Source organism: Ochotona curzoniae, unplaced genomic scaffold, assembly GCF_017591425.1.
Source record: "Ochotona curzoniae isolate NIBS_2020 unplaced genomic scaffold, NIBS_Ocur_1.0 contig_64, whole genome shotgun sequence".
NCBI classification, from domain to species: Eukaryota; Metazoa; Chordata; class Mammalia; order Lagomorpha; family Ochotonidae; genus Ochotona; species Ochotona curzoniae.
Genome location: NW_024466502.1, coordinates 34,287,123 through 34,313,381, shown reverse-complemented (window position 1 = coordinate 34,313,381; position 26,259 = coordinate 34,287,123). Strand labels below are relative to the sequence as shown.

Genomic DNA, 26,259 nt, shown 5'->3' with positions numbered 1-26,259 from the left:
TCAAGTTCATATTGCAAAATGGCTAAGAGAGAGAATTTTCAAATGTTCTTGTAATAGAGAGATGACAAATGTTTTAGGGATGAATTTCCCAAATCCAAGGCTTGAGTTCAAGTTCCAGGACCACTTTGGATCCAGTGTTTTTCCAAATTGCACACAGCGAGGCAGCAAAGGATGACTTGGGCACTTGAGTCCCTGCTACTTAATGTGGAGACAAGGGCTGGGATTGACCTTTTGACTCCTGGATTAGTCCAGCCCAGACTCAGCTGTTGCAGTCATTTAGTTGGTTTAACAGATAAAATATCTCGCTCTTTCCTTCTGATTATGTGTGTATGCATGCACATCTACCTTTCAAATGAAGAAATGAAACAAGTAGCTCTGGGCTACTGACTAACAGTAGCACATTACAAAAAAAACCTTTTAAATTCAAATATTATTTCTGATACATTCTAAAGAAACTTAAATGACACCACACTTGTCCTTAACATTCTGTGAAGACATTGGGATGCATGTATCAATTTTGAGTGCCTGAGCTGGACACAAGGCTGCATTCCCAGCTCAGATGTCAGCTTCCTGCCCCTGTAAACCCTGGGAGCCAGCAGGTGGTGACTCAGGCACCTGAGTCCAAGGCACCTGCGTTGGAAAGCAGCCTGGCCCAAGCCTCAGCTGCTGTGAGCATATGGGGAATGAGCTATTAGAATGAAGAAATCTGTCTATCTGCCACTGAAACATAAATATTTCAAACAGTAACATAAAGGGAACTTCAATGTCCTGTAAAGGTACATTTTTTTTTCCACATAATTCTACCAGAAATGAGAGTTGCTTATCTAAAACAATTTTGGAGAATTGAACCAGGATCTGAAGTTTGACACAGGTTTAAAAACGCATTTAATAATTCATGTAAATCAATTTGAAATGGTAAAAATAAAAATGTACACTATGTAAAGTATCAGAATTTGACTTTATGCTCATTTTTGTTATGATGCTTATGCTGTACAACATATTTTTGGCCTATAGAACCTGAATATGAAACACAGCAAACAGAAACTTTGAATATGACGGAAACAAATGAGAAGAGTCAAGATTTTTGTTCTATTCAGAACTGTGAAAGAGCTAAAGCTAACCCAGTCCATTTTTTACGATTTTCCTGGTAGAAATAATTTCTAAACTAGGTACATTTCAGCTCAGTCTTATAAATGAGGAACACATTGGAATGGTTTCAAGTCTTTTCTAATACAATATTTAACATCAAAAGTTACCAATTACACATTTTCACGTAATATCATACGTATTTTCAATTTAGTATACATGGAAAATATAAAATTGCTAGGCTTCATGTGCTTTTAATTAAAAAATCAAAAGACATGAGAAAAAATCCACACTTAAATAATCAATGGTTCAAAACTTAATTCCTCACTTACGCACCTACATTCATACTGAAGACAAGGCAAGTGGAGTATCTAACAGAAAGCAGGCAAAGGACAAAATGCCTAGGGAACCTAAAACAGAGCCAACCAACAAATACAGAGAAAAGGAGAAAAGGCAGAGAGAACAGCCTGGAGAACTGGGCTAAAAAGTAACAAGTATTTTTGTTTTCTTAAAGACAGTGAGTTTCAAAATCTTAGAATAAAATCTGTAAGATGAATAGGAAGGATTTCTGTTTTCTGTTGTACATGGAGCTTTGTGACCTCTGAGGGTAAGAGAGCTAAGCAGACTCAATTTATGATGAGATAGGCAGGTGTGTGAGGACAAAAGCCAAAAACACGACAAATAGGGTATACCGGCATACCTGTTACATCAACCTGACTTTTCAAAATTATATTACCTACAATCCCATCCTTGCCTAGAGACTAGAAATATTACTGAAGATGAAAGGTGAAAAATAAACTTATTAAGAACTTGCTACCATAAAGTATCTTTATGATGACAGTAACCAACCTAAAAATAATTCAACGGCAAGAGAAAAAAAAGCTGGAAAGGAAAACCTGATAAAAACCTTAATGTTTCACTTACAATACAGCTGTAATACATACCATTGGCAAATCTATTCTCACCTCTCTAGAGCCAGCCTCCATAATAAAGGAGGCTTGAACAAGATGATTATCAAGGTGTCTTGAACATTTTTTAATAACTGAATTCATTTTCCACTCTCATTGCCAAGAAAGAGACAATATTTCTAATTTCAGAATCCACACCATGAGATGAACTCGTGATTAGAATGAGACACTGAAATATGTTGAAATGCACAGTTCCAGAATAAATCACAAACATACTCTCTATTCATAAGGAGGGGTTTTTATTTTATACCGTGCCATTAAATAGAGAACAAAAGAAATGTCTTTTAGACATCAATTAAGGTCAGAGTTTCCATATTTAAACTCAAGGTAATTTTTCACCTAATATCCTTAGGTTTAGGAGGAAAAAAAAAAAAGATCATGATGAACGCTAGAAATGATGCAGTAACAATGTGTGGAAAGCCTTAGGTTTTCTATGTCTTATGCCCAAGTGGTGTATTTATCAATCTCTTCAAAGAGTTCACAGGGAGACATGTACTCACCACAACAGCGAACTGCTCAGGTTCACATAAGCTGCTGTAGTCACTCTTGAACTGAGATAATGAATTTAATTGTTCTTGATCAGGAAGATGCTTTATTAAGTTCTAAAAATTGAAACAAAAGACTGTCATGACCAAATGTATTTCTCAAGTTCTAGGCAAGTGCATAAATTATAGAATGAAAACCATTACAGAAATTAATCCGTGATTTTATTCCTGGGGAATCTCCTTTACATTAAGCCATAAGCAACACTCCTTGGCATCTTGAGAACAGTAAATTTTCCTCTTCTCTACCCAAGAGTTATTACATATTCAAATCAAGTACTCCTGAATGTTTATTTGATTAACTTATAATTGAGAAAGAAGTGCTCGACGTATACCAAAGGAACAGCTTTCTCACCTGGATAAATGTGATGCATTACGCTGCAGCTTCAGGGAATTAAATGTCAGAAATTTCAGGCAAAGCCAAACATATTTTAGCACTTCACTCAGGGGGGGAAGAGAAATCATCAGATTGCTACTAAACGGTGAGGCAAAGAATAGAAATCAAGGGAATTTTAATGACAGTGCTTGTGAGATTTAGTCAGTAGGATTATGGTTTTAACAGGAAAAATGGAAGGCATCTCTTAAAGACAAAGTAACTTTTTGATGTAAAAGAAAACTTTAGGGCAGTGGGCGAAGACACAAAAGGAACTTGCAGAGAGGACCTGAAGTGCCCATGGTGCTAATGGCTCTGCCTGTCTCCTCTACCGTCTGGAGACCACAGATTCCTGGGAAAGTTCTGACTCCTCCATCCACGCTCAGCCTTCCCAAGCGGCACATTTACAAAAAAGAAACACACATAACTATGCTTTCCTCACAGAGCTCTACTTGTTAAACAATCCGCTGAACAAGTACTATTACTATAATTGTATGAATACTAAAATTAAGGAGGGAAAGAAAGAATGGTTAGTACTCAGAATTCCAGACTATGACGTCAATAAACTCTGCCCAAGTTCAAAGTCATATGCAAATGATAATAAGTCACCATCATGTTATATGAATCATGAATAGGAAATCCCCCTTGGTGGCATTAGTTGAAAACAGCACTGGGGAATGTGATCCTTTAAAAGTATTTAGATGCAAGCCCAATACAGTAGCCTACTGGCTACAGTCCTTGTCTTTCACGCACTGGGATCCCTTATGGGCGCCAGTTCTAATCTCAGCAGCCCGGCTTCCCACTCAGCTCCCTGCTTGTGGCCTGGGAAAGCAGTCTAGGATGGCCCAAAGCTTTGGGACCCTGCACCTGCGTGGGAAACCCAGAAGAGGCTCCAGTCTCCTGGCTCTGGATTGCTGCAGTTCCAGCCATTGTGGCTGGCAGAGGAGTGAATCAGCGCAAAGCAGATCCTCTCTGGATATCTTACTTTCCAATAAAGATAAAATAAATCTTTTAAAAAAAGTATTTAGATGGAAGTACAAAGCCACTGATTCATTGTGTACATTTAGACAAAGCCTTGGTTGACTGGGCAAAAACAAAGAGGGTGGCAAATTAAGATCAGAGTCACCAGAGGCATTTACACTGAGACGGAGTAAACTGAATGAAGGCAAACTATTCACTCCTTGCAATGGCCATTTCTCTTACTAGAACTGCTTGAAATCAAAAACATTGTTTCTATTTTCTTCTGAGAAATCTAGCTGACAGCAGCACCAAGTTGTCTACCATATCTCGTCGCTACGTTTCTTTAGCATCTTTTCAGATGATCATCACATCTCCTTGAATATTTTTAGTTAATAATTAGAGTTTAACATCTGTCATACAGTATTACTTCTTTACTTCGGTATTTTTTGTATTCTAATGTGAAGCATCCCAATTTGTAAAGTACAGGCCCCTCCTTCCTTTGATCTCTCCTTGCCAAATTTTTCACACACTCTTGACAAATTACGCTCTTGTCAAATTAAATTCTACACAGTGGTCCACACACACACCCCAATGTTTCCCTCAAAGCTTGAAATATTTTTGTATCAGAATAACTGTTGCTAGCACCATTTGTAAGTAAGCCTCTAGGGTCCCCTGCCTCTACATCAGAGCACATTCTGCAACCATCCTCTAGTGCTAAACCAATCTTCATACAGCTATGCTCATCTTGTTTCATAATTATATTTATAAATGCCACCTCCCGTGACAAAATATCAATTCCAACAATGCAAGGTCTCTCTGATTAAGCCTCATATGATACCCTGCACATACAAAATAAAATGAAATATTTGCAAAGTGAATTAGCAAAAGACTGATGGGACAAAGGTGATTAGATAGAGAATGATGCAGGAAAATGGCATAAAATAACACTGCAGACCTTTTGTTTTATGTGATTACATACAGCCATTGGAGTGAAGAGAGTCACGCAAAATAATACTCTGCTTCATGTCCACTTCAAAACAGGCAGCTCCTCATGCTAAAATATGGGATTTTTTAAGGATAAAAATACCATGAATTTTTCAGGCTTTATTTTTTCATAACTAAGAAGAGACTTTGTGTAAGATAAATGTTTAGGTTTCAAGTTCAAAAGCCTAGTTTAATAGCAGTAAATATGGTAGGCAGAAATAATGACACTGTCTCCAAAGAGGTCCACGTCAAAATCTCCACAACCTGGAAAAACACTGGATTACCTGGACAAAGGCATGGGATTAGGGATGCTGGCAACTGAGTCTAGATTGAAGTGCTTATCTTAGGCTGTACAATGTCCAATGTCTTTCTTAAGCAAAGAAAAAAGAGACAAAAGAATACAAGGAGAGGGAGAGGTGATTATGAAAGAAAGGAACAGAGGCTTGGCTTGGAAGACGCACAAAGCTGTTCGGGAGGTAAGGAATGTGGGCAGCAATGAGCTGAAAAGGAAAATGAACTAGATCCCTCCCTAGAGTCTATACCCAAAGAACACAGGTCTGCCAACACTTTGGCTTTACCACAGTAGGGTCTGTGCCAGACACTCATTTTACAGAAATACTAAATGATAAATTAGTGTTATTTTAAGCCACCAACTATGTGGTAAACAGCTATAGCAGCAACAGAAAATAAACGCATTCTGAAATGAAATGAGACTGAAAACATTTAAGACATTAATTTTAAAATGCACTTTATTGGGCTGGTATGGCAAGCTAACCCTTGACCTGTGGTGCCAAATTCCCATGTAGGTGCCGATTGGAGTACCAACTGCTTCACTTTCAACCCAACTCCCTGCTGATAGCCTGGGAAGGCAGTGGAGGACAGCCAACTGCCTTGGTTTTTGCACTCCCAGGGGAGATGCACTGGAAGTTCCTGGCTCCCAGCCTGAGATCAGCCCAGCTCTGGCCGTTATGACAATCTGGGTACTGAACCAGCAGTTAGAAGATCTCGCTCTGTCTCTCCCATTCTCTGACTTTTGAGTAAATAAATCTTTTATTCTTTAAGCATCATTTTTTTTTCTTGACAACAAAACAGCAAAATCACCCAAAACAATCATTTGGTTAGGGTAAAAGTCAATATGTAAATGTTTAAAAATTGATTATAATGCAAACATGTATTAAGATGAAAAATATCATCTGCAAGAAGTCACATATATAAACAATTAAAAAAATAAAATCCAGTGAAACAAACATACTACAGTGAGGAAAAGGGTACTTGAAGAAGAGCTGACTTAGGTAGTTCATCATATCCAGAGAATCACAATACAAATCACCAAAGAGACAATGATATCTAATATTTGGAATAGAAGGAAACAGAACTTCTAAAGAGAGCACTTATTGATGAAATTAAAGTAATTAATAACTTACATTATTTATTTACATTAGTATCCATGATTTTTATTGCTAAAATACTATTTGTCCATGAAAACCCATTATTAGAAAAAAGATGTTAAACAGATGTTAAAACAAGATGTTAAGCTGTAGATTGTCTTACTCTTCAATCCTACAATCTATGAAGGTATATATTATTTATCCCTTATGTAGAAATCCGCAAGAAATTGATACATTAGCATTAAATAGATGTGTGTGTGTGTGTGTGTGTGTGTGTGTGTGTGTGTAGTGGGTGAAAAAATTGTAAATTATTTCTGGGGGCTGGTGTCATGGCATAGAAGACTAATCCCCAGGCAGCAGCACTAGAATCCCATATGGGCACTGATTTGTGACCTGACAACTGCAGCCACCTTCTTAGAACCTGGAAAAGTAAAGAATGGAACAAGTACTTGGGCTGCTACACCCACGTAAAACTTAGAAGAGGAAGAAGCTCCTGGCTGCTGGCTTTGGACTGGCCCAGTTCCGGCCATTGTAGCCATTTGGAGAATGACAGTTTTTCAAATAAAATGTAAAAAATCTTAAAGATTTCTAAATTACTCCAGAATAGTAAGAAAATAATCTCCAATTTTCCTAACAGCACAAATTATTTGAGTCTGGTTGCTAATAAAAGCAAACATAAATAAAATATCCTGTATAGTAAGACAACTTCATAAGCTTACGAATTACACTTGAAAAGGGTTACAAAAACAAATTTAAACTTAAATTATCAGTGTTAACTGTAACCAAAGAGATACCTAAAACATATAATACAACTTGTGTATCAGAAACATTCACTTAATAATAGTATTATAGTTTTACTGTTAGAAAAAATGCACAATCTTATCTCTTGACTATACATAAGTTATGTTAAAACTATTATGCAGCAATGATTTTCTGGTTGAATGAAGAGGGTTAAGAATCTTACTTCACTTACAGATTTCTACTCAATGAAAAGTTTGCGATGAAAGATTAGAATTTAAAATTCTGCCTATTTACCTGAATCATAGACTCTGCCAACTGTGTTTCATCTACTTCCAATATCATCATTCTGATTTCTTCATAGGGTACTCGGAAAGAGCTCAGGAAGATCGCTAGGACAGAGTGGTGGAGAAAGGTTTTTAATGAATCTGGTAATAAAATTTGACATGTAGTTCTATCTATTACATCAGAAACAAATTAATGAGAGATTTCAGTACTTAATAACTACTTTGGGAAAAACTTCAACGTATTTTATATTCTTTTCCACTTGTATAGTTAGTATTTAAGTAATACTACTACATGATGTTACTCTAAGGTTGATTGATTTAAAGATTTTACTCATTTATTCTCATTTTCTTTGAATGAGACAGAAACCTTCCATTCACTGGTTGACTTAGCAGCTATCTGCAGCAGCAATGGCTGGGTGATGCTGAAGCAGGAGTCTGGAACTCTGGAGGCCCAAGCACTTCAGCCATGACCTCCAAGAGTGTGCATCAGCAGGAAGTGGGATTGGAAGGAGAGCCAGAACATAAAATGCGCATATACCTCAAGCAGCAACTTACAAGTATAAAAAATAACTCCCCCCAAATTGGTGTTTATAACCTTAGTTTGTTTACCGAAGGGAGAGAGCCAATTTTCACTTAATTGAAAAATGAAACATGTTAGATATATTGTAAAATTTTATAACACGAATGGATAGAGTAAAAAATATAACCTCCATGAGTGAAACTGACATTTTGAGATTTGATCATTGCTTACAGCCTTTGTTTACACCCTTTACCTACTGCAGAAGGTTAAGTTTGTGATTCTGAACTGAAAGTACGTCATCATAAAACTTTTTTGAAAAGGAGGAAGAGGGAGGGGGAGAACATGGGCAAGAGGAAGTGGGGGGTATCACTAAGTTTATAAATCTCCTTTGTAAAATACATAAAATTTTCATCTTATATAAATTAATATGAAAAAAGTTTAAAAACTTACAACAAGAACTATACAACCCCAGTATGTGCATGTAATATCTGAGTAAACAAAAGGGAAATACTTCAAAAAGTTCTACAGAAAATAAATTTAAAAGTTATTTCTTTACATGGAACAAGATTTTGAAATCCAAGCGTAGTTTATTCATAAGATGTACCTTTCATAAGCTTTCTGAAGTCCACAAAGACATGATCAAATTTTTTGCACAAAAATAAAACATTCTTTAGTCCTATTTTCGATAACATTTTTATGCCTCCCAGTACATATGACTATGTGTATCTTTCAGCTCTACAAATTAGTTCACGAAAATATTTTTTTAAAAAATGTGAAGCAGTACCTTAACAGTTTCATAATAGTAGAACCTATTTAGAATTATTGCAGACAATATGATACAAAAATAGCCTTTGCATGCAACTAAAATACGTAATTTTTATCCTTATGGATTAGGTGGATTACTATTTTGTTACTGAAAATTCTAAACATTGACATTGTACTCGCTTCATCAAATTTGTATTGTTGTAACCATGATCCTCCAAAAAGCTACCTTGGGGGATGGTGCTCTGGCCCAAGGGCTTAACTCCAGCGAATAGTCCAAGCACCAAGTCAGCTTCCTGGTTGGCAATATTCTATTAAATATTCTCACGTGTTGTTTTCCGGAGAAGTGCTGCCTACTAACCCCTTCAGATGAGAAAATTGCACACTACATGCTTAGTTTTCTCGATTCAGTCCACCCACACTTTCCCTTGACTGACTTTAATTTCCATTTTACTGTAACAAATCATAAGAATAAGTAAAAACAGTTTAGTCCTTTCAATGAATTATCAAAATTGAGACTCCTGATTGTACAAATGGGTATAAAGTGTAAATTCAAAATTTACTAACTTTACAATTTCAAAAACTGCATGACCTCAAACAACTGTGTAAACATGATGAATGTGTTAGCAATAAAATATACATAATATATGTAACAAAATGTAAACAAAAGTAGGAAAGACAAAATAGGAGAATTTGCTTTGAAGAAAAGCCAATCTGGTTTTACTTCCGCCATCATTTGCTCACTACTTTCAAGTACCATTCTATTGCAGAACATTAATTGAAAGCACATTAAGAACAAAGATCAATTGGGTGTGTTGTCTTCAATAAACTGTTTTTTGAAAGGACTTGTATAATACGTAAGAGCAAAAAAAGTTAGATGATTTAAAAAGGACTTAACATGTAAAGTACTTCACAAGTAGAGAATTCATTTTTAAAATAATTTTTTAAAGTTACAGAGGATAACAGCAGAAATTCAAGGTTAAGGCCTAGAAAGGGCTATTAAAATTAATCTTGTTACTAATAAGCATCCTTCAAAATGTGATTACACAGATCCTAGCAGGAAGTTTTAAGTTTAGTCATGTAGCATAAAGATTTTAGAAACAGGATTGTTTTCAAGGGAATTCCTAAATATTTAGGCTTTTATATTAATTTGTAGATTCCAAAATTTTTTTACTTCTAATGCTCACTCAAAAAAAAAGAAAAAATTGGGAAAACCCATGAATCTTGCAAAACTCCCGAGCTTCCTCTTGATCCCAGAATACCTGTTGTGTATCTTCAATAAGAGTCTAGAGTCTTTGCTACATTCCTTGCATGAGTTCAAAAAACAGGAAATCTAAACCACTTTTAAACAAAAAGGAAATACATGAAACACTTTAACCCTTCCTTCCCATACCTGTAGAACATTGTAGTGGAGGAATCTACCCATTAACTTTGCTTCAACAAATTTTCAAGTAAATTTCTCTATTTCAATATCACTACGCTACTACTGACTGTTTCACTTGAGGTTATCTCATTTATAACAGTTGTCACTACCCTAATTGAACCTTCTTAGAATTCAGAATCTCAACACTCTGATTTCTATAGACAAAAACCAGCTGTCAATCAAACTAACTACAATAAAGTTCACAGGCTGCTAAAGCCTCATTAAAGCTCAAATTAACACTTCCTGCAAAAGTAATCCTGAAAATGAACTACATAATACAGCAAACTCTAAATTCTAGAATTTGAATCATGTACTTTTAAAAATTATTCTTTGAGATAAACACCTAAGCTAGTTCAACAAGTCTGACAATTCCAGAAACAAATCTTTTTAAAAATGGTATTTCTTCAGGAGCCATGACAACACTGTTGGAGGGTAAGCACTCTCAGTTCCAATGCAGGTCACAGACATTCGTCCACACAAAATCATCCCTTTTATGTCCAACGACAGAAGCGCTAACATTATCTAAGTCAATATGCAGTGCTTCAAACTGAGACAATGCTTTATATGGAAGAACATACCCTGAAATGTATGTCAAAATCTCAGTGGTTTAAGCACACATGCAACATTTCCCATGGAGAACAGATGCCTACTGTATGTGGCAGGCATGAAATCCTGGTAATTACGATCCTCTCTTCAGGTTGGCCAGCCATCTCTGGTTGCTATTCCAGGTGCCAGAGGGAAAGAGACCTTTGCAACTTCTCCTACCTCCAAAGTACATGCTTCCACCCACAAGTGATGTAACCTTCACTTACACGTTGTGACTCAAGTTTCAAACAGCGATATCTAACTGGCAGTTAGCAATCTGCAGTTTGTGCCCAAAAATAGAGGAATGAATGTTGCTCAATAGGTTTAATGCCTCCACTTGGGATCTTAGTTGCCTACACTGTAGAAAAGGTATGATCATCTGTCATGGTTACCACGCAGGGGAGGTGGTTCCAAAACATTCCCAAAGAATGTCAACTCTACTTCAAAAATAACTCCTTCTTTAATCAGTAACAAGGATATTAACCCTCTCATTGGAGAATTGTCTTTTCACAGGAGGGATGTCACTGACAGGCAGACTAAATGTGACATTACTCTTCATCCCTACTGATTCTCCATTCTATCTCCCTCTTGCAACTTCAGAAAGCATTAAATACACAGATCATGTTATCTCAGCCACAAGCCAAGCTGTAAGTGATGCATAAAACACAGCTAGAAATGAATAAAAGTATTTGCTTTCTTCTCTCACAGCAATTCAAGCAGGAAAACAATTCAGAACTAAGTATTTAACGCCTGTAATAGTATTTAAATCTAAAATATTTCCAGTCAGTACTTTTTAGGAAAGTGTTTAAACTGCTCAGATGGAATAATGGAATTCATTTTACCTATTGTTCTTATTTCTATTAATATTCTAGCCTCCTTTGTGCATCATCAACTATCACAAACTGTAGAGATTCTAAGGTAGAAAAATACACCATCAAAAGCACCATGTTACAAAACGATGGCATTTCCTACATCGAAAAAGGAGTTCAAAAGGAAGTTCTTTCAATTATGGGAGCTAGACTTGCCTATGCCTTCAAATTTTGAAAAACAGGACCTCATAATCGGCCAGAGGGAGAGCTATCTTAATTATTTATGTAAAAAATTTAATAAAATGAAAAACTAGTCATGAACAAATTGAAATAATTTACAAGTAATATCTCCAGTGTGCTTTGATAATGCAACGGTACTAAAACAATACTTACAAAGGTTCTGGGCAATTTTAGAATCTAGAAACTTAAGTTCTTTAATTTTTTTCTTAATAGCTTTCTTCTCTTCAAAATCTTCCTCTTCTCTTTTCTCTGCAAAATCAAGAACAGATCTTTATTAGGGTAGTAAGACACTCAAGTGGGACAGGAGGGAAGTGAACACTCCATCATCAAATGAGCTAAAAAACATAAAAGGCCTCTAAACCACAGCTATAAACATGGTGGTGTAACAGACGCACCAAAACCTAAATTATTTCAGATAAGAACAGGTGGTTTTCATGCTAGAAAATTATTAGAGATAACTATTTAAAAGAGCTAACAGGAAAAATGAAAATTAAACTAATGAAAAGTAGTCAGGGACACCAATACACGAACAAACGGAAGGGTAAATATGGTAAACTCATTTAAACAGCTCATAAAACTGCAAAAATATAGACTCAAGATGCAATAAGAAATTAGCTCTAAGACTGTTCAACAAAAACTCATTTTGAGACATCATGCTTATTTTAAAATGTCATATACAAAATTGGGAGGGTAAACTACAATTTTTTCAAAGCTTTGAATAATAGCCAAAACTCAATACTCAACGTGTTTTTAAAAAATCAATAAATGAATTGAACCGCTGGTTTCTGGATAGAAACACAGCAATAAATGCATCATCCTAGGCAAAAATTAAAGGCCTGTGATTACATGATGGCATATATTCATCAAGGTTAATTGCTATAATACAATGATCCTATCGTCTTTCTTTTGTGTCCATGACCAGCAGTTACAGTGGTGGAAGTCAATCATCTTAGTAACATCTTCATAACAAAAACCAAAACCCAAGGTGCTTAGGTAAATACACCGAAATAAATGTTAAAAGCTCATTTAAGTGATAACTGCTCTAAGATTTTCACATATATAAGATGATACATTGCATTTTATTAGTCAGTGGAATTATATGGTAATTACATGCTTTGACACATAGTGTGAAATGAGGACTGCATTTAACATTTTTCAAAATACTCTTTTAAAAAAGATTTGTTTTCTTTTTATTTGAAAGTCAGATATACAGAGAGAATAGAGAAGATCTTCCATTTGTTGATTCACTTCCCAAGCAGCCACACTGCCTGGAGCTGCACTGATCCAAAGCCAGCAGCCAGGAGCTTCCTCCAGGTTTCCCATAGGGTGCAGGGTCGCAAGGCTTTGAGCTGTCCTCAACTGCTTTCCCAGGCCACAATCAGGGAGCTGGATGGGAAGCTGGGCTGCCAGGATTAGAACATGCGCACATACAGGATCCCAGCGCATGCAAGGCCTTGAGGACTTTAGCTACTAGGCTACAGTGCTGGGCCCTCAAAATACTTAACCATTTCTGTACCTTTTCATGGATAAAAAGCAAGCACCCATAGGGAAAATCCAGAGGCACTGGACAGGCAGGACTCTGGCCATTGCAGCCATTAGGGGAGTAAACCAATGGATGGAAATCTCAGTAACACAGATTTTGAAGCAGATACATATTAATAAATATTAAAAGGGAAAAAAAATTGGATTTGAATCTCAGAATAATGAGAGGTCACTGAAGATTTAAGCCTGTGAGAGACATGAAGAAAAATGCAAATTTCAAAGGCCAACTGGAAGAGTAACAAAAATGAGAGAAGGGGCAAGACCCGAGAGCAGAGGTACCACGGATGAGAGTGAATGGGACGCTCGGCCACAGAGCAGCGAGAGGGGGAAAGCAGAGCAGCTCCCAAAGGAGAGCGCACAGGGAGCCAGACCAAACAGCAGCCTAGCTCCAACCCGTCCCCTGCATTTCAGAACATATCAAACTACTTACTCGCAGCATCTAACAAAATTCTTGACAGATACACACTGTTCCTCTGTTCTTCCTCATCTCAGAAAATGCTTTTACTGCAGGGCTTAAGCGATAAGCTTATTTTTCCACTATTCCCTTAATACAACATCCAATCTGTATCAATCAATGCAATTCTATTCCCTAAATATTTACCCATCACATCTCGGCACCTCCCTAACTACCACCTCTGGTTTTCTGCGCCTACAATTTCTTCTCTCTTGGATCACAACCACATTTTACCTCCTCTTTCCACATCCAGGCTTCACCAATTGCAGTCTCTTGACATCGGTACAGCACAGTTAGGCTGTTAAAAACCTGTTAGCAAAACCTTTTTTACTGCTTTATGTGGAAAGAAATTCCTCACCTACCCCAAATTCTCTTACCACCATCACTGCCCGCCTCCCCCCACCAGCACAGCTTTTACTCTACCCTCCAGTGTGTCTTCTCCCTCGCAACCCAGAGAGGCAGAAACTTCGTACACCTCTGTATTCTTGGTACTTACAGTAAGACCTGGAACACAGCAGGTAGTCAATAAATAATTTTTGAATGAGTGTACAGGCTGTCACATATAAATATGAGCCTATAGAGTAAAAGGAAATGAGATATGCAGGGTTAAGCAATCAGAGGCTGAAGGCACGATTTAATTCAGCATTGATGAGAAGGTTTGAAGCAGTCTACTTTTGAGCATGTTCAGTGTCAGAGGCTAAGATTCAAGAACAGTTTGATATGCAGCTATGAGGAGAAATCTGAAATGCAGATACAAGCACAGATGAAATCTCCTTTATCAAAATTGATCCAAAACTCATTCTGATTTTGAATATTTTCAGATCCAAGAATATTGCTATATACATAATAATATCGGGGTGACAGGATGCACATAGAAACGCAAGAAGTATTTGTTCCTAATCTACCTTAAACACATAATCTGAAGATTATTTTATAAAAATTTGTAGTAGTTCTTGTTTTGATGCTGACCTAGAGCATTAAATCAGGGAAAGAATTTTCCACTTGTGTTGTCATGTAATGCTCACAAATTTGGGCCATGAGAGTATTTCAGATTTTAGATTTTCAAATAGAGATGGTCAAGATGTAACATGCCTAATTGTTAACGATAGTCACAAGTCTTCAAAATGGCACACACTCATTGATACACTTATCTCCTTATCTCCTGTTCTCATTTGCAAACCTTTTCACTGTCTAGTTGTATTAGTTAAAAAATGTCAAATGGCGCCTGGTGCGATCCCCTAGCAGCTCAGTCCTTGCCTTGCATCTGCCAGAATCACATATGGGTGACAGTTCATGTCCTGGCTAATCTGCTTCTCATCCAGCTCTCTGCTTGTGGCCTGGTTGGACAGTGGAGGATGGCCTTGGGACCCTGTGCAGGCGTGGGAGATCCTGAGGAGGTTCCTGACTTCTGGCTTTAAATCAGCTCTGCTCTGGCCATTGCAGTCACTTGGGGCAGTGAACCAGCAGATGGAGAATCTTTCCTTTGTATCCCCTCTCTGTAAATGTATCTTTTAATAAAAAAGAAATCTTATTTTTTTTTCAAATGAAGGCAAATCAAAGTGTTAGTGGGGTTTCTCCCCTCTCTAAGCTGATCAAATGGAAATCTACTAAGAAAAATGTATGTTTTATTATTTTAAGCCAATTTGTTTTTCACCAGTATCATTTCATGCTCTGAAACATTTTTCAGCCTATCTAAAGAAAAAACAATGAAACACAAGGAGCCAGTATATTTTAACCAGTAACTGGCAGTTGTGAAGCACTACATTGATGGTTTGTTTCCATTTCTCATGTCACATTACAGTCATCCTAGTACAACTTCCTTCATTAGCTGCAGCACTGAGGAAAATGTCATTTTAAGCAACAGACTATGAAAGAATGAAGATAATTCTACCTTTGATAACACCCTTTTCTCCTGTTTTAATAAAAATCATGTGTCAAAGTTTAATTTAAAAAAAAAAAAAAGCAAAGTTTGCAGACAGCCTTGACAACTACAAACTCCAAATTAGGGAATGACCCAATTTTAACTAATTCTGTATTTCCAATTAAAAACACATTGGATGGACACTGTGGGTCAGCAGGGTAAGTTGCCTGCATCATCTATCAGAGTACCTGTTTCAAGGTCTTGCTAATATACTTCTGCTAAAGCTTCCTGCAAATATGCCAATGATGCAGTGGACAACAGCCCAAGTATGAGGGCTTCTGCCAATCACATGAGAAGTCTGGATAAACTTTTGCACTCCTCACTTCAGGATGGTTGAGATCCAGCTGTTGAGGGCATTTGGGGAATGATACAAGAAGATGGAAATCTGTCTCTCCCACAGTTTACCCCATCTGTCATTCTTCCTTTAAAAAAACACTTTTTTTTTTTAAAGGATGAAAGGAAGGTGGGTAGGTACATAAGGAAAAATAAAGTGAAAGAGACAGGAAAAAAGGAGGCAAGGAAAGGAGAGCATGATAGGAAGAGGGAGAGAGAAAGTGAACGAAGAAACATTAATATATTCTTAGAACTATATTATGAGGTTGGCATCATGGAGTAGTAGTTAATGCTGGTGCCCGTGTCCTCTTATGGACACTGGTCCGTATCCAAACTAGTTTACTTTTAACGCAGCTTCCTACTAAAGGCCTGCGAAAAGCAGTGAAAGATGGCCGAAGCATATGCACTCCTGCTATCCACGTGGGAGAACGGAAAAAAAGCTCCAGGCTTCAGCCTGGTACTGTGCTTGACTGATTAGGCGATCTGGGCAGTGAACCAGCAGATGGAGTCTCTCAGTCTGGTTCTCTTTTCTCTGTGTGCCTGTTTCAAACTAATTAATAAACCTTAAAATATTTTATTTATGAATTATAGTGAATCTGCTAAAAGTTAATGAAGATGCAAATATGCATAATTTGAAGACTATTTAGACTGTTATAATTATGTTGTGACAATTAGATCTCATATTAATATATTGAATTATCATAACATTGTTCAATTTACCAACATAGCTGTAACAAGTTCATGACTTGATCTGTAATTTTCTGCTACTGGACAGTCACAAGGTGGAAGTGGGAAGTTCAACAGTGAGATCACAGAGCTAGCAAGAAGAGTTCCTTAGAAAATAACAAAAATCAAAGGGAGAGAACGAAAAATACAGATCTGAAATCAGATAAGCAATAAAATCAACTCAAAATAATCTTTCATATTGGGAAATACTGAAAAAACATAAGATTAAAGTTAAATAAGCAGAATACATTAAAATAGATGTAACAACCAAGGGGGGACATTTGGAGGGAATGAAATTCTTACACAAAATAAGATTAGGGAGCCATGATGGCCACATCTTTGACAGCCTTTCATGCTAGGAAATCAAACTTGGGCTTTCAATCAATGCATCAGAGCTATATTCTGGTCCCTCACACACCAACCACTGAACCTTACTATGGCCCGTGCCTGCCACCTATAACAAAGTGACACTGTCCTCTAAGAGTACTTCGTGAGAATGAAATGATAATTTCTTCACTATAATTTTCTCTTCCGAGAGACAGAGAAGGCAGAGAAATCAGTGTGTAAGCACAACTTAATGGCCAAAAATAAAGCACCGTTCAATCCGAGTCGTTGGTAGAGTCCTCCTTCAAAGCCTGCACAAAGCACACTCACTGAAAGACTAGATTTTCTCATGTTGAACTGAAACTGAATCATAATGCCAGATGATTAGTTCCATCTATACTTGTGATCTAGCTTTTTTGTCATTAGAAGTCTGTGTTTAATCTTACCTCCTAGAGAAACAGTGTAAGGCTCCATTTTTGCCAAGAGAAGATTAATACTGTTCGAAAATGGTTCTGATCACTAACACAGCATATGCTGTATTTTATAAGGGTTTTATGTCAGAATGAAGTCAAAGATGACAAAATTTCTACATTGCCGAGAGCCATGAACTAAAAAAGTCTTTTTAAATTACGTTTGCACTTTATTCCTTTTTCTATTTCCAATGTTTCAAAAATAGCAAAATTATATAAGGAATCTCCTTTCAAAATCTTTCTTTCCTACTAAATTTCCTATTAAAAATTATAGTTCCATAGCACATGGTTATGCATTTTATTCTAGTACGCTTCCCATTATGTTCTAATCAGGTTGACTTAAAATGTGACCTTTTTAGAATGAGTTCATATGAATTTTACCATTTCACCACTGCAAAACACACATATCCACACATAGAGAATACTCTAGAATATGATATGAAGTGCTAAATGTTAAAGTTGTTAGAAGAGATAGAAAAGCTAATAAGCAGCTGAGTATTTTCAGTGTTACTGATAATTTTTTATGCTATCTTGGTGTTTCCTGATTAAATGTATCTGATGACAATGGGTTTTTGAAATATTAAACATTTTAACTTTTTTGTTGCTATTTATGCAGCATGAATGACTATATTTCACATGTTAACATTTACAATAAATTACTTCTTTGTTAATTAAATTATTTTACTTGCCTTGAAGATAAAAAGTTATTTGATTAAATAAGCAAGCATTATTCTTGATGACACTGAGAGAAAACAATAAATTTGATTCTACAGAAATAAAGCAAGCCTAAATGATTTATTTATAAAATAAAAAGCATGAGATCCTCAAATGAAATGAAGAATGGGGTGGAGAGATATCTGAATTATTTACGTAATTGCTGTTTTTCCTCCTTGCCGTCTAACTATTGAGATACTAAGAAACTGTTGAGTATTAAAAATTTACAGGATTCAGATTAAAGAAGCAAAGTAATCTTTGAACGTGGACACCAATCTTTTCATCCTACAGACAAGGAAATCTAAGCAGAGGGTACAGAAGTTACTTGCTGAAAGTCCCAAGAATATTTTGGCTGTGGGACCAGACCCGAGAAAAGCTACTGCTGAAATCCCAACAGTCTCCAGCACTGGGAATCTGCAGAGAAAGCACAGGAGGGAAACCCAATGCCACAAGCTTGGCAGTAACACTGGATTTCACCTTCTCGTCATAAGTGCTGGGTTGACAGGCTGAGTAGGAAAGCCAACAGGTCCACAGCAGGAAATGTGTACACAATGAGCAAGTCTTAAGATTTGGCAAGAACTATCAGTACAATTCCAACACACAAAGTCAAGTATTTACCCTTTCAAATGGAAAATAACTTATTGACAGGGTTCAGTTATTCAGCTATACAATGTGTACAGAATGATGGTATAAAGGGTTGGAAATTGAGAACAGGCTGATTGCAGAGTTTCATGAGTTAGCATTATTTGTGGCTGTCATAGGACAATCTAGCTTCAAAGATTTAGATAGCTATAAGGAAGAAGATACAGAATACCTAGGGGGAAAAAAAGTGAAAAAAGTTGGAATGAATTATTTTAAGTTGGCAATACACTCTTGGCAAAATACCAAAGTAAATGCTTTGGTACTGAAAACCATAATTGCTTTAGTCATATCTGATCTGTCAAGCCAGTTTTAATATATTTAGGCACATAAATAAATGGCTATGCACCAAAACTACACAGAAAATAATCAGGAGAGAAATAGGCTATTTTTCTATTAAAATATTAATATATAACTGCCATAACTAATCAGAATATCTTACTAGCAAAAAGGACGTTTGCTTGACAACTCAAGGCTAAGAACTGTATAGAATGAAAGGCTGAAGCACTAAATAAAATCACAAAAATGAAGCAGATAAATGCATGTTTCTCTTTAATGTGATGATTATTTTTAGTAGACAATGTCAGAAAACAAATAGCCCTGAAGGTCTTTTCTCTACTCAAGTCCTACATCAGTTGTGGGAAAGATTTCCCCTTTTAACAAATAAGGTTTATCAAGATTTTGTTTAGCCACTAAGACAAAAGGATTATTAAGGCATTAGAAATGCATCCTATTAAAAACTAGTATCTCAAAATCACAATGATTTCTACAAAAGTGACAGAATGTTTTTCCATTCTTTTTCTTCCTATAGTAGAGGGAAAAATGACAGTGGGACATATGTTAAAACAAGTATGCTGAGCTGCTACCTATAACGCTAGCATTACTAATCAAAGATCCAGGTCAAGCCCCCTGTGCGCTGCTTCTAAGCCACATCCCTGCTAATGTACCAAGAAGGCAGCAAATAATGACCAAGCAATCAGACTTCTGCCACTTAGGCAGAAAACCCAGAAAGAGTCCGACTACTGTCTCTGACCTGGCCCGGCTACGGCAGCAGCTATTTAGGTAGTGGAATCAGTAGATAGAAAAACTTCTCTTTCTCCGTTATCACAATATTCTATAAATAGATGAATCTCTAAGGCCTTGTCAATCACACAAACCAGAAACTGTGGTCACTCCTTTCAAGAATTTAACTCACAAAAGCTAGCAAGAGCAACCTCCTGAAGACCCAATGTGTAAATATCTCTTCCTAACCCAAAGCTTCACATTATGAAAAAACAGGTCAAATCAAATAAAATAGCACCTTTCAAATTCATACATTAAACAACTCCCTAAATTTCCCAGCTGTGTATGTGGGAGAAAAAAAAAATCATCCTGAGAAAATTAAGTGTATCACACAGATTTTACTGGTAATTACGCAGCTCCAAAGTGAAAAGAGATTTACTTAAGGGCTCTGAAGTTGGAAAAAAAAAAAAAAAGTAAAAAGAGGCCAGTAAAGAATTATAAGCTCCTTTGAAAGAGGATCCTTTTCTCATAATAATCACAGCTTCCCAGAAAGTATCTCTGCCCCTTATGTAGTCTCAGAAACCTTCCCATCAAAAAATCTTTCCAAAAACCTCTATTTTCCAATCGTGGATTAAAACACGAGTTTGTAAAATATATTCTGGAGATCAGTGTAGTGATGTAGCACGCTAATTCTCTGCTCGTAAGCACCAGCATCCCAGGCAGGGGCCAGTTCCTATTCCAGTTGCTCAACTTCCATTCTAGCTCTCCACTTACAGTCTGGGAAAGCAGCACAGGACGGCCCAAGGCCTTGAGGCCCAGCACCTAGTGGCACCTAGTGTGGGGAGGCCAGGAAGACAATCCTGGCTCCCAGATTCACCTCAGCTCAGCTTTGGCCATTGCAGCCATTTGGGGAGTGAATCAGTGTACAGAAGAGCCCTTTCTTTGTCTTTCCTTCACTCTGTAAATCTGCCTTTCAAATTAAAAAATATATACATTTTTTTTAAAATGCTCTTTCAATATTGTTTTTGTCAGTGCAACCTGCTTCCACACATCCTATGATATTAGAAAGTAGAAATAGATCTCTGCTTAGAGAAATTACAGAGCACATTCTGAATTTTAATGCATGACATGCTAATGCATACACAAGAGAATGTACTGAAGGGGCAAAACCTATTACAAAAAGAATGAAAACTCGGTGTACATTCGTAATTTCAAAGAAGGATTAAATCCAAATGAGGATACAGGTAATTCAGGGTATCTAACATGCTGTACAATGGAAAGGCTTAATAAGCTAACTTATTAGTATTTGCACACAGTGTTAAGCAATATTCAACTAGCCAAGTAATAATATTTTATATTACCTGATAGATTTTAAACAAGCCATGTTAAATAGTGATCAAATCATCCCTGGAGTAAAAATGCAAGGGAAACAAAACATACAGCTTCATCAAAATCATCAGTATGATCATATAAAACTTGAGAAAAGTAATATGGCCAGACCAAAAAAAAATCCAATATTTCAAAATACTGGTAAAGAATTTCACAGATATAAAATGGTAATGTCAAGAAAAATAATTTTACCAATGAAGTTCAGTTTAATGACAAAATACTTGAATTTTTATCTTTTATTTATGCAAAACCGCCATCAAAGTATGCAGTGTCAACACAAATTTCACACTAGTATTTGCTTTAATGTTTGGAAAATGAAGCTCAAATGCCCTGACACTGCAATAAAGAGCACAAGTAAATCATCACCTATGGGCTGTGCATTGCCACAGGAAAGCATACAAATATCATACCTGATATGAAACAGTGTGTGAGTGTGTGTGTGTGTGTGTGTGTGTGTGTGTGTGTGTGTGTGTGTTTCGGGGGGGGGGAGCGTGAGCATGTGCGCACGCGCACACATGAGTGGGCCAGTGAGGGGGAGAGCTGGTGTGAAACAGAGCAGGGGAGGGAATGAGAAAGAAGAGAGAGGAAGAGGAGGTACAAATCAGAGGGCTTTGCTGAATTCAACTCAACCTTAATTATCTAGGCTTTCCAAAGAGTAGTTACTCTGTCCTTATTTTAGATTTATACGTCAGAGTTCAGTAGGAAATTAATTTCTCCAAATCTTGTTATTGAATCCTTACTCCACTATGCCATAAGATGGTTCTAGACAGTACCATCAAGTGCTTACTCAGCTTAGCACATTCAATTCTTGTACTAATTTCTGTCTCTACAATCACATGAACTTGAAATTGAAAACACACACACACACACAATCAAAAAAAAAAAAAAAAAACCTGGGCTGTTGGTATACACTTGTCTGTGTCATCTTGTATTTTGCTAATCCCATGCTGTTCAGACGCTAAACACTCATATAAAATGCCAGCTCACATGCAGACTGTTTTTATTCCACTGTAGTGTAGAATGCAACCCATATACCCAATATATACCTTGTACATGCATATATATACCCAATACACACACATATATACACATACACAAGTTAAAGGATCCTGGAGGAATAACACGGTTCATTTTACTCTGATTTAGATGACAGAGGCAATCATCTTTAGATGAAAGAGTAGGGAGATAGAGCTTATCAGATACAGACAATGGAAAAGATGAAAAGGTCTGAAGATGGATGACGGTGAGATGTTGAGAGATACATAATAGGATGAAAATACTTAATGACAAATTAAACACTTAAATGGTCAAATTTAATTTACATATTTATAATTTTCAATGCTAAAATATCTTCATAAAACTATTTCAAATTACTTATTTTAAAAAAAATTTATTTTTATTACAAAGTCAGATATACAGAGAGGAGGAGAGACAGAGAGGAAGATCTTCTGTCTGATGATTTTCTCCCCACGTGAGCACAACGGCAGGTGCTGCGCCGATCCGAAGCCAGGAACCAGGAACCTCTTCCAGGTCTCCCACATGGGTGCAGGGTCCCAAAGCTTTGGGCCGTCCTCGACTGCTTTCCCAGGCCACAAGCAGGGAGCTAGATGGGAAGTGGAGCTGCTGGGATTAGAACCGGCACCCATATGGGATCCCGGGCGCATTCAAGGCGGGGACTCTAGCCACTAGGCCATGTCGTCGGGCCCTCAAATTACTTCTTAATAAAATTAATTTGATGACTTGGTTGGAAAACGTAGCATGAACGAGGATAGTTAATTCTTTTTTAAAATGAAAAAAATCTAAAGGCCTGCAAAATACTCAAACTACATCAAATCAGATGACTTAAAATGCACATTTCGGAGGTTTGCTCTGTAACCTACCAGGTAAAGCTACAAGCTGCAAGGTCAGCATCCAATATGAATGCTGATTCAAGTCCTGGCTGCCCCACTTCTGATCTAGCTCCCTACTGATGGCTTGGGAAATACAACAGAATAATGGTCAAGGGATTTCAGCCCCCTGCCACTCATGTAAAAGACCTAAAGAAACTCCTGGCTCCTAGTATTAGCTTGGACAAGCACTGGTAGTTCGTGCCAGCTGGGGAGTAAACCAGAGGCTTTCTCTCGTCTCTAGCTATATTTACAAATAAAATCAACCAGGTCTGGAATAGTAGCCCATTGGCTAAAGCCCTTGCCTTGCATGCATCGAGAACCCACATGGGCACCAGTTCACATCCTGGCGACTCCACTTCCCTTTGAGCTCCCTGCTTCTGAAGGGAGACTCAGAAGATGCTCCTGGTTCCTGGCTTCAGATCAAATCAGCTTAGCTCAGCCCTGGCTGTTGTGGCCACTTGGGAAATGAATCAGGGGATGGAAGATCTGTCTGTCTCTTTCTCTTTATAAATCTGACTTTCCAAGAAAAATGACTGAAGAAAAATCATATTTCCACTAAAAAGATGGGCCTTATTCATGCCTTAAGAGCCCTCAGTTACCCCTGGTATGACTATTCCCACTACAGCATGGATAATGCTGTAATAAAATCCATCTTCTACTACTGAATAAACTTGGTTGTCTCCCAATTGCAGTTTAAAACCTCTGCAACTGTGTTGAAAGCCCATCACATTCCTATTTTTTATTGTAACTTTCAGAATTTCAAGAATATGGAAGTCCACTCTCAATTCACTTTCATTAAAGATGTTCAATGATAAAGAAACAAGCATAGTGTTTCCCATGAAAGAGAGATCTTATTTCATCTTTCAATCTCTTCTTTGCCCTCCCCTTTGAAATATTCAGACACATGAGTATAGCCCTCTTATCTTTTATATCCATCTTTTCTAATGAGACACTGCATGCAAGAGTAGCATTTCTTACACTGAAATTAATCCCCTTGAGTTCTAAGTTCTTTGTTCCATTCACAAACACATAACAAACACAATGGCTATAGAATGTAAACATTCTCAGATTTCAGTGATAAAAGATTTGTCACAGATACAAGATTTGAACAATGATCTAAAATCTAGCAATATTTTGCAAGGCTGAAAAGAGATCGGAGTGATTTAGCTCTTGATACTGACATTACAATAGATTTTAAAAATTTACAACTCTAACTTTGTACTAGATTCAGCTAAGTTCTGCTCATGACTCTTGGATAATGCTATACCACACCTACCCACTTGGTATAAAAACTCAAGTTCACCTTCCCTCAGCCATCACTTACTCAGTTTCTAAGTCAATTTGCATTTTCCCAATTTACCAATCATTCTGCTTCTGAATAAAACCTTCCTAGTTATATGAGAGACATAGCACATGAATAAAATTTAGAATTTCTGGCCCAGCGGCGTGGCCTAGCAGCTAAAGTCCTCTCCTTGAACGTGCCGGGATCCCATATGGGTGCCGGTTCTAATCCTGGCAGCTCCACTTCCCATCTAGCTCCCTGCTTGTGGCCTGGGAAAGCAGTCAAGGCCAGCCCAAAGCCTTGGGATCCTGCACCCATGTGAGAAACTGGGAAGAGCTCCTGGCTCCTAGATTCAGAATGGCACATCTCGGATCATCGCAGTCACTTGGGGAGTGAATCACCAGACATAAGATATTCTCTGTTTCTCTTCCTTTCTATATATGTGATTTTGCAATAAAAATAAATTTTTTAAAAAAAATAAATTTAGAATTTCTGTTCCAGAAAAATGGCTTAGGGTGGCCCTTGGCCTTAGCACTGAATTAGTAGTGATACTTGGCCAGACATGATTAGAGATCTCACAGGCAAATCGGGAAGCTAAATCAAGGTACAAGCTAGAAAACCCTGCATGGTGAATATTCCCCGCAAAGCTGAAAACATCATTCTGACCTAAGCAATAGTTCCACCTATTCCCAATGTTCATATTTTAAGCTGTAAGGTTTTTCTTTAATAAATCCTCATTCCCAGTGTCTCCCACTCTGCCCCTCCAAAAAACTACTCACAAATCAAGTCTGCTACTAAAAGGAAGAAAACACTTCACAGAGCCTTTTCCTGAAAATGGGAGGAGGAAACCTTTCATTAATGGGAATACATCGGCTTCAATTTCATTAGAGAAATTCTGCTTTAAATTCAATTACTTCACAATTGTGTTGGGCCAGCTGACACTTGCACAGAAAGACAATAAGATCTTTGTGGAGAATAAACTTTAGAGGAAAATTTCCAATGATAAATTCCCTTTACCTAATTAAAAACTATCTCTAGCTTAAACATCTCATGAAGGTATTAGACAATTAAAGTTAATGTTCAAAAGACATAAACCAGCAACCCACCACTGCAGGACAGGAAATAATAAATAAAAAAACCTTTGATAGCTAGGAGCACCTAATAATTGGGACTCTCTGGCAAATGTCACAATTTCTAATCTTTACAATGTTTTTAATAAATCATATTCATACCCTTCAGATTATTTTACTTTGTGCTGGAAACATCACATCCATATTTCATATACTAACTTGAATTTCTAAAAGCCTCAAATCCTTTTTTCTAGCCAATTAAAACGGACATGAGAGAAATCAATTAAAAGCATCTCATTCTACAATGCAGAAATTAAAGCATGGCAAAGTTGAGGTCTGGAAAATGGACGTTAAGACCCTGGACTCCTATGCTTGTGCTTAATTACTCCTGGCCTTCCTGAGCCTGTCCAGCTCTTCAAGACAGACTACCAATTTGGTAACACAAGAACTGAATGGAACTAAATGCAGAATGACTAAGATTCATCCCACCCTGCAAAGAAAGAAGGGCTGGGTAATAACTAGAGATAACTAGAGATGAAACTTCATTTTCCTTTTCTAAAAGATGTCCCATAGCCTTGCCATTTCAGGATCAATGGCATTTATTTCCTCAGAGGAGGAGAGATAACCCAAAGATGAAGAGATCATTCTTTAGCTCTGAGTATAAAATTAGATTTCTTCTAATATCTATAGTGACACAATAGTCTGAAAAGCTGCGTAGTTCAATTGAAAAAGCCAGGTAATCACAAAGAAAAAAATTTAACTCTGTCACCAAACCTTCCTTTAATTATGCAATTCTGAGAACAAGTCGCTATCTAAGCAGAGAATACAGAATGGTGCAG

General features: G+C 37.1%; 1 protein-coding gene across 4 annotated transcripts in view; it reads right to left on the bottom strand.

Moving 5' to 3' along the window:
* DIAPH3 (diaphanous related formin 3) overlaps positions 1-26,259 on the bottom strand; it is a 449,656-nt gene that overhangs the window by 233,132 nt on the left and 190,265 nt on the right. For all 4 annotated transcript variants that reach the window (XM_040991319.1, XM_040991320.1, XM_040991321.1 and 1 more), the window contains 3 exons: positions 11,819-11,914; positions 7,337-7,431; positions 2,555-2,656 (listed from right to left, as the gene is read on the bottom strand). In XM_040991319.1, the coding sequence (XP_040847253.1) occupies positions 2,555-2,656; positions 7,337-7,431; positions 11,819-11,914 (293 nt within the window). The remainder of the gene's footprint in view (positions 1-2,554; positions 2,657-7,336; positions 7,432-11,818; positions 11,915-26,259) is intronic.